Source organism: Crotalus tigris, unplaced genomic scaffold (genome assembly GCF_016545835.1).
Source record: "Crotalus tigris isolate CLP2741 ecotype Arizona unplaced genomic scaffold, ASM1654583v1 scf7180000017980.1470182205:1502881, whole genome shotgun sequence".
In the NCBI taxonomy this organism is placed as follows: Eukaryota; Metazoa; Chordata; class Lepidosauria; order Squamata; family Viperidae; genus Crotalus; species Crotalus tigris.
Genome location: NW_024096756.1, coordinates 162,657 through 174,752, shown reverse-complemented (window position 1 = coordinate 174,752; position 12,096 = coordinate 162,657). Strand labels below are relative to the sequence as shown.

At 32.4% G+C, this 12,096-nt stretch overlaps 1 protein-coding gene across 4 annotated transcripts in view; it reads right to left on the bottom strand.

The window, feature by feature from the left end:
• Window positions 1–12,096, bottom strand: part of EPHA3 (EPH receptor A3) — a 231,882-nt gene that overhangs the window by 128,391 nt on the left and 91,395 nt on the right. For all 4 annotated transcript variants that reach the window (XM_039345858.1, XM_039345856.1, XM_039345857.1 and 1 more), the window contains exon 3: window positions 7,228–7,888. In XM_039345858.1, the coding sequence (XP_039201792.1) occupies window positions 7,228–7,888 (661 nt within the window). The remainder of the gene's footprint in view (window positions 1–7,227; window positions 7,889–12,096) is intronic.

Here is a 12,096-nt window from a genome sequence, read left to right as displayed (position 1 = left end):
TCATATATAAAAATATGAAAAAAAAACTTTTGAAAATATATGTGAAAGAATATACAATAAATAATCAGGAAAATACAATTCCATGCTAGTTTAAAAAATATACAGTACAAACTGAATTCCAAAATACATAGAGAACCCTGTGGACAGGTTTATATTGTCCTTTTCAGCAGCCAACAGTCAGCTAAGTTGGAATTAACAATTAAAAAAAAAACCCTAATCAAGCAAGTACCAAGTACACCCTCACCAACACTGGCAGTGCAACTACTATATATAACCATAGAGCAACCACAGTCCCAGTCGCCAGCAATAATGATATCTTGTTGGGTAATGAAACATCTGCAAACAATCAAACTCAGGGAGCACCAACGATTCCACAAATTTATATTTAATTTTCAAATGAAAGATCGTGATTATTCCTTATGCCAAGTCTGAAAAACTAATATGACCACCCTCTTAAATCTGTTTGTATACATGTTGACTTGTTTCTAACCAACCAGAAACAACATGGTTTTATGATCTTACTTCCATGGCTCATAACTCATAGCTTTCATAGGTACTAGCTCTGTATTCATATCAGTCTTTTCTTTTTAAACTTGTAATTTCTACTTGTAGACAAATATAGAACTACAAAGTAAATAATATATAAAACAAAAAAAAAGAAAAAGTTTTGAAGAAATGTTTCAAAAACTATTTGGCAATAATTGGTAACAATATCATGTTCAAATTGACAGCTTTGCAAAACATCAGATGTTTGAGATATTTATGGATATACTGACTATAAATTCTTTTATCAAAAAATCTGATAAATGAATTATCTGACAGATTCATTTAAGTTCATTTCATTAATGACAAAGTGTTTTATTTACAACAGAATAGACCAGGGGTCCCAACCTATGGGCTGCGGCCTGAGAGCAGGCCCTGGGCTCTTGGCCAGCAGGCCGTGGAAATGGCTGGCTAGTGTGTGCACATGTGGGTGTCCATTTCCCCCACTCACGCTAGCGCTCCCGCCCCCATTTGTGCATGTGCATGGGCGCAAACAGGGCTGCTAGTGCGGGGTGGGTGTCCACAACCCATTTGTGCATGCATGAACAGGGTCGTTAGCCGCCGTGGGCAGGGTACGGCCATTCAGGCATACACACAGCACCAGCGCATGCCACACATGTGAACAGGACTGTTAGTGCCACGCCAGCATGCATGGCCCTGTGTGTGCACGCATGCGCATGCGCACCAATTTTGAAGCTGCTCTCCTTCCCTCCGGTCTGCAAGCCCGGAAACATTGGTGACCTCTGGAATAGACAATATTTTTATTGGGAAGCACACAAACCTATGGAAAAAGGAAGGTGATGATGCAAAATGCACAGGACCATAATGCTAACATTGAGAATTTTAGGTGAGAATTATAACCATCATCATCATCATCATCAACACAACCATCATTATTATTCTTTATTTTTGAAACTCACTCTGAATTATTTTAAAATCTCAAAACGGTTATAAAACAGTATTACCAATTTGTTGCAATCATAACTGAAGAAGGGCTTCACAAATGCAAAAAAAAAATCATATCTATATTCTTAGGCCCCAATTATTATTAAAACATAGATATAATAATGATTAGGAGTATGGAAAGCACTTTAAAAAGTTGTGTTTTCCAATGCATGAGAACATGAGCAACACATGCTCTTCCAATTAATAAAGAAGTCACATTTTTCTGCAATTGACACAGTATCTTTAAAAGCTGTTTCAGGCTATAGCCATGTAGATGAGCATATAAAGCACTTCACTTCAAAATGAAGTAACTCATAATTTTACTCCATATTCACTGATCATCAGAACATACCGATTTATAAAATAGTTCTTTATCAAAAATTATATATTTCATCCTTCAACTAATAAGCCACCTATTAGCTCTAAGCATAAATATAACAGAAGAAACAACCAGTCAGAGAATCATAGTTATGCAGGTACTATATCACAGGCATAATGTATATATTTTAAATAAACAAATGAGAATAGTTTCTATAAATGAACAATTTAAATGGGGGATAGGTATAAAAATTCACTTGGGTTTCATGCCTTTATGGATGTTTCTGCTGTATAAATGAGAAGGCATTTACTGATGCTGCATCTGGTTTTGTAGAAAGTATTCCAATAATTCACAATGAGATCAAACCATCTATGAAAGCCAATTATAAATCTAGATAAATGTCTTCCCTTGAAAAACAATATTACAATTCATACCTACTACTCATTCATGTATTGTTTGGGGATATATACACATTAAAATAAGCATGATAAAAACTAACACTATTAAAATTAGTAACACAATTTCTTTTTATTCCTAGCTGCAATAGGGATATTTTTATAAAGAGTTAATTTTCTTTATTATCAAATATAAGTAAAAACCAGATATAGAAATAATAATCAAAATCCTAGTAAGGTAAGATTATTTCAAAACTTTTATTTTATCTTTACCAATGTTTCAGCTTATTTAGCTTTGAAAACACCATTGCATATAATGTGATATAATATAATGTAATACATTAATTAAATGTATAGTTCAAGTACCGACTTTGCCATGAAAGCCCGCTAGGTGACTTAGGTCAGTCACACTCTCTCTCTCAGGACAACCCACTTCACAGGGTTGTTGTTGTGGGCAAAATAGGAAGAGGAAGGTATGTTGAATATGTTCTCTACCTTGAGTTATTTGTAAAAATATAAAAATGGGATACAAATAAATAAATAATAAAGAAATTACCATTTAGCACTCTGAAGAGAATTTTGCTAATTGTCCAATAGGAATATTAACTAAACCGGCTCAAGGTTGACTCAGCCTTCCACCCTTTCAAGGATGGTAAAATGAGAATCCAGATTGTTGGGGGCAATATGTTAACTCTGTAAACCGCTTAGAGCAGACATGTCAAACTCGCGACATCACGTGATGATGCGCAACGTATCAGATCTTTTTCTCCATTGCCGGCAGTAGGGTGGGCGTGGTTTCCTGGTGATGCGGCCAGCCCATGGGCCAGCAGTTTGACACCCCTGGCTTAGAGTGATGATTTAAGTGCTATTGCTATTTTCTTAAGCTACATTGTATAGTTGAATACCATGATTGATTAAACTGATTTTTAAGATAATCCACCTATTTCTTTAAATTCTTTTGACATGTTTATTCAAAATATATGTCTTTCAGAAAACATATGCCTTCTTTTGTAAATGATGCTATCTTGAATCTACAGGAATTTTCTATTTCCCCTAAAATAAACAATTATAAAACTATCTCTGTTGATTCGGTAATATAGATAAATTCCCATTACTTGCTCTGTTTTTAACATCTGACAGTTAGATAGACTTTTAAATAGTTCTGGAACCAACATTCAATATGTTACTTCAATGTTGTAATCGTATATGTTTTAAATTGTCTGTAGTAAAGGTGTTTCTCTGTGAACTGCTAACAAACTCCAAATTCTTGGAAGATTTTTACAAGCAAAATGAATCTAGCAGTTATCTTTATTCTAAAAAGCGAATAACATTTTATAACACAGATACTGTATATTACATTTCCAGACTGGGTTGGAACTGAATGAAGACTGAACCAATTAATAATAGCTTATCCCAAAAGGCATATATTTATGTCAGATCTTTGATATCTGTACAAATTAGGTTGTCATCTGTAAAACCAGGAACAAACCCCCAGAGTTTATTTTTAAACATAACATGCCAATGATGTTGCTTGAGCAGACTGTTATAAATCCAAATTAAATGTTCTTGAAAAATAAGCAGGATATAAAAAATGTAATATTCTAAATTTGTGTTACACAAATTTCAGAATGAGTTTTATGTTTACCCTATGTCTTCAATTTGGATTAAGCACAATTTTCAAAAGGGATCTGAAATGCTGATTTCATTAAGCCATGAAGACATTATAGTGTAATTTGAATCTTATATTCCTTTTTTTTCCACATTTTTTCATAGTGTTCAGATTTTTTAGTAACTTATTTGAAATTACATAAACGTTATTAAAACTGTTAATAGAAATTCAGATTTTACAAATGTTGTTCTCTGTCAAGGAAATACATGAATAATGTATGTAAGATTTAATGCCATTTTTTCAGTTTTTTTTTTCATTTTTCCTAAGTACATAATAGTACTGTCTTGTGATAATTTTCATATATTAGTCAGATGATTGTGTATCTACCGATTCCTGATCTGCATCCAGAAATTCAAATTTAATTCACAAAATTCTAAAGGAAGGAAGGAAGGAAGGAAGGAAGGAAGGAAGGAAGGAAGGAAGGAAGGAAGAAAGAAAGAAAGTGTGCACAGAGTTTTAAACTTTCAGTTCCTGCTGGATTACTGATGTCAATAACAGTGTGGGGTTGGATTACTAACTGCTTTTAAAGAGACACTTAAATTACACTTTGGTGGAAATATTTGACAAATTTGGGCTTTGACAAAAGTTGTCAGGACAGCAGGATATTGTAGGTAAAATTCTAGTTGCTTCTCTCTTTGATTAGTTTCCATCCATTGGTTCCTGAAGGCAATTAAGGAGAAATTTTCTGACAGTTAGAACAATTAATCAGTGGAACAACCTGCAACTAGAAGTTGTGAATGCTCCAACACTGGAAGTTTTTGAGACTGGACAGCCATTTGTCTGAAATGGTATAGGGTTCCTGCCTGAGCAGGGGGTTGAACTAGATGACCTTCCAACTTTATTATTATTATTATTATTATTAGTAGTAGTAGTAGTAGTAGTAGTAGTAGTAATAGTATAAATAAAAGCATATTGAATATCTTGTCACTTTTGCTACTATTATATTACTATATTACTCTCCTTGATGAAAAAAATGGGATGGTAATCAAAGCAAACAAGAGAATGTAACTAGATGCAAAAAATTACCGCAGGATCAGAATCTGGTTTTGTCTTTATATTTAATGGAGTCAGGGTTATTGGTTTCTGTACTGGGTTTTTTTCCTTGCAAGCTGCTTGGAATCACCAAGAGTGAGATGACAGCCATATACATTTTCTTAATAAAAATAAATTTTTAAAAATGCATAATTTTCCTGACTCATATCTGCAAGCGTGACACGTACATACAATGTCTGAAAATAGGATTCTTCCAGTAATATAAACATATAAGACAATATCTATCTGTCTTAATTTGTGCTGACATTTTAAATAAATTAATGCTTAAACAAAGTAGTTACTTTCAGTGAGACTGCCTTATCAAAACTTTACTTTTTCCTTACAATTAGTCTTTTTTGATGGCAGGAGATTTTAATATAAATCCCAGTGAGAAAAAAATTCAAAAAAATTCAAATCATGTGTCTTCATCTACCTTTGGATCCTGAAACTGAAAAATTTAAAAATATATATAATACTTATTCAAGCAAGTTCTGTAGCTTTTCCTATTCCCAATCTTCAGATTTCATTTTAAAATCTAACTGGAATGAACTACCATTTGTATAAATAGAATAATTTCTTAAATGTAAATTTAAGGCATGAGAATCTGATGCGTACTGGACTGCTCATATGGAAGTATGAATTTTATCAGTTTTTCTTTTCAAAGAGTCTCATTCTTGGATGGACAAATAGCAAATGGTAGAAGTTGAGCATTTGAATATATGCACTGGATAAAAGCATTCTTTAAATTTCTATATAATTACTTTCTTTCTTCAGTAATGATTCAAAAGCACGATTCCACTAGAGAAAAAAAAACCAATGGAAGTTGTTTTTATGATCTTTTCTCTTGGGAAATGTGGGAACCTTCAGCCTGCTGGAAATTTGATTTAAAGAAAAGATATCTACTCTTTAATAATCTAAACAAGTGCAAGAAAACTCAGGTCCTCTCTTAAAAACTTCCCACAAACTCTATTATCCTTTCAAATAATTTTTGAAATATTTTTATTTTACAAATAAGAATTGACACCAACAATGCTGGAGAACTTCTAGTGTCCTTAGCACTAGTTAAAAACTTCTTTCATGCCTATCCCATACATAATCTAGATTAAAAGCAAACTGAAATCACCCAACTTCATTTTAAGAACACAGACACAAACAGCAATATATTTTATATAAAATATAAGATCTGTGCTAAAATATAAGTTTATATATAAATAAATATACTGCATATCTAGATATCAAATATAAATTGTTTCTTTTTACATTAATTTTAAGGTTTAAATGATTCTATTTAAAATTTTTACTCCGTTTCACTGAAGATTAACAAAATAATAAGCTTCTTCATCTATGTTTTTGCAGAAACAGAACAAAAACAAAAAAGCATAATCACAATATTAAATAAGCTGCATCTATAAACTGGTGCATTAGCAGAAAATGCTCTGCACCACAGGGAATTAGAGTCCCAGGAAATATTTTTTGGAGATGAGCATCCTTAAGAAAAGGGGAAATGACTGATGTAATTTAATGCCAAATGACTGTTGGATTTAATGCCTCAAACAGGAAACAAATAAATACTTTAAAGAAAAAAATAGAAAAGAAAAAAAAATACTTGGTAAATAGGTCTAAAAGAAAAGTACATAAAAGGGGGAAAATATGTTCCAGAAACAGAGGTAGGAATTTTATTCTGGGATAATATTTATTTATTTGTTTGTTTGTTTATACATGCTTTTGAATACATTTTTGACTCCTGGCAACTAACTGGATAAGTCCTTGCAGTTTTCTTGGCACAGTTTTTCAGAAATGATTTACTATTGCCTCATTCCTTTGGCTGTGAGAAAGAGAGACTGACCAAAGGTTACTAAGTGGCTTTGTGCATTAGGTGGGATTAGAATGCCGGGTCTACTGGTTTCTAGCCTGGTGCCTTAAATACTCCAGCAAAAGGCTAAACTAATTTGTGTAACACTGCACAATATGCTCGTCTTTTCACCTGCTTTTAAAACCAAGAAGCTCAAGTATCACTCACTGAAAATTTTTAGTGCCTTAATTTCAGTGTTGAAATTAAAGGTCCCAAAGCATAGACTGGTCCGAACCTCTCTTCATTCATGGTTTTCTGAAACTGAATCCCCACTATACTACTTCTCAAGTATAGCAAATATAACAAGCAATGCTTTTGCTCTCTTTTTCAAGGCATGTAATAGTTTGGGTGTACTAGAGAGAAATATTTTGCTCATGATGGCCCAGCCTGTTTCTGGACCATTGCTTCCCTTACCGCCTGAAGTAGTAGTGTTCCTGTTGAAAAAAAGTTTAAATCATCATGTTACCATTACCTTGGCAGGCGTAGCCTCTTTCTTCATAGCCGGCATTACACAAGCACTTCCCTATGGGTACTAGCCATTCTCCTTCGGTACTGCAGTACATCTTGGGTGGGTCTTCCTCTTTGGAATGATTAACACAAGAGCCTCGCACTTCCACCAGTGACTGGGAATCCATAGGTATTGTATCTGGAAACATGGCCAGGTTCTTTATAGTAAAAGGGCATTTTTTGAAGTACACTCGCACTGACACTAAGGCCACACATGCACCCACATCTTGAAAAGCCAAATAAAATCCTTTCCTGCTCACAGGTCCTACTTCACGAACTTCTGTATTGAGCTTAAGAATCCGATCCCCAAGATCCATCTGAGTGAAGCTCTCATCGGCAGCAATGGTATCAATCTTTGTAAACTGGTGTTCTCTGAACTTGACAGAATGGTCATCATCAGATTCCATATAATACAAATTAAAAGTTTCCTTACAGGTGCCCAGAACCAAAGGGATACTGTTACAATCCCTCAGAGTAAATTTGAGTTCCACATAAATTTTCTGAGCAGAATTTCGTGGTATCCAATTTGTCCTTAACCAATTGTTTTGACTGTGGTCCATGACATTGCAGACTTGGTAAGTTCTGATTGGAGTATAGTTCTCATCAACACCACTTATTTCTTCCCACTGAAAAGAAGCATAAAAATAAATTAGCTAAACAAAAAAGTGTATGTAGTCATTAATAATCAGACAAATCACAAAATGGTCATTTCTTGAAAGATTATCACCAAAGAAAAGTCTTATAATTTCAGAAGCACAATGACATTGTGTAACAATGTATTTATTACAAATTCATAAACCTTTTACCCATTTTTTCATTTAAAACTTATGAGTCGGCAAAAAAATAGTCAATTTTTCCAAGAAGACTTTAACATTAAAATAATCTGAGGCCCAACTCTCTTTTATGTCGCTATTTTGAGGGCATTGTAATATATATATATAAAGTATACAATATTCAAAGTCCTTAATTTATTGTTGCTTTGCTCTTGTCCAGTTTTTACAGCAAAGTGTAAACACTTCCCTTCCAATGACAAAGAAAATGGATATACCACAACAAAGGAGGCATAATAAAGCTGAACTAAAAATTTTCACAACAGAGTGGATGGAAAAGAAAAAAAACAAAGCAAAAAAATAGAGTTCTTTTAGAAAAACTAATAAAATGCAAAATCTTAAAAATAACAATCCACCATAGATCAGATTGAGTCCCTTTCACTACAAAGAAGAAAAAGAAAAAGAAAAGAAAAAGAAGCCACACACCTCTGGCTTTCTTGTGACAAAAGAGAAATTATTATAAACCACTGAAATAAAACAAATAAAAGTTTACAATTGTAAGCAAGCAAAGGGGCATGAAGCAAGTCAGCATTCAGCCAGACTATTAACAATTAGGCTTTTAAAAGTGATGTTAAAAACAGAAGGCACCACCTAAAAATACAAGCAGCTGCAAAAAAAAAAGATGGTGACCCAGCCACTCCAGCTGCTTTTACCAAGAACTGGAACCATCCCCAATCAAGTCTGTGGGTCTCCAAAGGTTATCATGGGTCATTCCTACTTACTCTAGTTCAAATCTGGGAAGCAAGCTGCCAAAGAACCAGCTTTGGCAGCAAAAACAGCTCCTTGTTGGCATAGAGGAAAAACAAAGTCCTACCTTTAGAGCACCATTTTCTAGGACTTCGCCATTTTATGGGACCCAAGAAATGGTTAACCTTGAAAGTTGGTTTATTAAGCAGGAAAAAGAAACAAAAAACACTTAATCTTTACTTGTGGTTGCTTTGATAATTCTGAACCATGTCAATTAATTCTAAAATATGTTTATAATGCAAATTTCCATTTTTAAATTTGGAAAGCTTCGACATGTGAAGGATTATTATTTTTACTATTGTAATTAAAAGAATATAATTCAGCATTCCTCAAACATTCTTAAACTTTAATCATAATAAAAAATATTCATTATTCCTGGTAAGTTTACTCACAAGTGAATTGCACTTTTGATCATAATGTATGTAATGTTCAGTTTCCAACATTTGGTAAAATAATATGCTGCCTGCTATTCAAATAAAACATTAAAGTATATTCTAAACACTTACAGAAAATATATTATATAAACAATTACAGAATGAAATACTCAACTATCTTGTCATATAGACAGTGCTTTTTTTGTAAAAAAAAAAAAAAGGTGCCGGAACTCACACGTCATACAACCAGTCTTGCCTACCCTACAAGGTTCCATCCAAAAAAGATGCCAGAACTCCATTCTGGGCATTCTGTGACAAAAAAAGCCCTGCATATAGGTATCTTGGGAGACACATAAGTGATTAGCAAAATGATATAACATAATTATCTATTTTTAAAACTTTAAAATTATGAAAAACTTCACCAGTGTATACTGAATAAATTAATCTCAGAAATTTTAATTTGATTAGTCCAATTATGGATTGTGACTTTCACAATAATCTTAGAAAAGAATGCCAGTTTTATCTAATCCAATGTTAGTTCTCTTGATTTCTAGTTTTATTCTCAGAAAGGTGGGTAAAAAACACAAACATTTGATTCTTTGATTAGGTGTCATCAAGTAAATGTTAATTCTTTTGTACCTCACAATGTCCCTGTTTTTTTTTTTTAAAAAAAAAAATAGTTTACAAAGTGCAGCTAAAGGAAGACAAAATAACCAGGAAGATTTTGTTTAAGATGCATGGACAGGCAATTTTGACTTGTTGCTTGTCCAATAGGTCTAAAGTCAGAAAAATAATTTTATATGCTGCAACAAGTTTGACTGACAGCATCTTGCATTTTATTTCCAAAGCCAATTTATGCTTTTGACTAATATTGATTTAGCATAGAGTTGTATCCATTTTAAATTGCATAAGACATACTACAGGATTTTTGGCATAAAAGCTACAAGATCAATCTATCCATACGTTCCTATTGTGAAAATGATTTACTGAGAAAAAATTAAAACATTCTCAAGCAAGTGGTAACTATTTACTAACCATTTTCATCTTTCTTGAGAGATTTAATATTTTTTTAGTTTAATTAATCTTGGTTAGTATCTATTGATCTAAAAAATCGTTTGGACATTGTACAATGTATATATGTTATACCACAATTCATAATTGGACTAATCAAATTAAAATTTCTGATTTATTTATTCATTATACACTGTTCAAGCTTTTTTAAAATTTTAACCTTTGAAAAAGTAGCAAAATAAACAATGTAATGATCAATAGTATTCTTTTCCTAATAAATCTCTTATTATTGATTTTGTCTGTGATGCAAGATTGAGATTTATATTGGTTTAATAATTTGACACAGCTGACAAATATTTGCAAAATTTAAGCAATCTTTACTCAGTTTTATAACTATTAATGAGCTTGTAATTATAAGGCTAATGTTGAGTTAAGATCCAATCTGGGTGAGTCACCAGGACCAGAGACTTAGCCCTCCAAGCTTTCGGACCCGTGCTGGAGCCCCCCTGAGGGAACTTCTCTCTAGCAGTGTGACTTACAACCTTCTTGTTATACGGAAACATTGATTCATTAATAATAGGCTTTTTATGAAACTTCATATCCCAGTGGCATTTTCAATCCCATTGCCTCCTGGTACAAAATGAATAATATTTTATCAATTGGGCTGATGTACTTGAAAGAAAATAATGTTTAAATGTCTCTCTGTTCAACTATTTTTTAATCATTGCTTGACTAAATTCTTAAAGAATCTCAAACTATTCCTCAAGTATTCCTGGATAAATGGATAAATGGATTTCAAGTGATTAAAAGTGAGCTCTAAAATTTGGAACTAATTTTGAGATTCTATGTTATGTAAGGTATAGTCAATGTTTGGGTATTGTGTTTTCAGATGTCATTCATGTGTCTCTACCTCTTGGTTTGAGAGCTTAAGGATGATAGACTGTATATACTGTTCTAATAGTTTCTATATTTCCCTTCCTGAAAACCACTGAGTGCCAATACCTGGATATATAGAAACATGTTTGTGGAACTTCCAGTATAAAATTTAAAATACATAGAATACTATCTGGCTATCTATGTTTGATGACTCTAACAAGGATAAAATCAATCATGTGGTGCCTCTTGGTAATGCATTAAGCGAAAAAAAATCTCACATATACTAACTAAAAATTTTACAGCCCCCTCCACTTCAACAGTGGAGATGGCATGACAAAATGTTATATGACATCATTTGTATATTTCTCTGCTCTGAAAGTTTACAAGAAAGTGGATTTTATTCCATTATCATAGCTTCTTATGCAGGAATTCTTTATAAGAACTTTAGATTAACTCATAACTATTACCCATTTCCTAAGACTAGTGCACAATATTCTTTGATAAAATAAACCACACAACAATCTTATTTTGATTAAATTATTATTTTTATGAAGTGTTTTTCTGATATGTATTTATATTTATTGATAAGATGACATATTGCAAATTAATCTATATACTTCTTGCTGAATCCAATGTTCTTTTATATGGTGTTTTTGCCTGCAACTTGTCAATATTTTTCTTTTTGTTTTTCTGCAGAATTTTATATTTGCACATTTTAATGGGCATAAAACTGTAGAAATAAACTAAACAAATCTAAAATGGTAGCAATGTCCATTTATCACTTCAAAATCTATTTTATAAATTATAGAAATTACATACAATTATAAAATTATCTGAATAAGGGGAAGGAGAATAAAGAAGATCAGCTATTTTATCAACAGCTATTTTGTGTACAACTGCTCAATTTATACATGATGAAAGAAGACTCAAAAACAGCTTATCTATAAAAATGAAAGCTAAATTTAATATACAGTATGGGATATAACTAATGAAAAT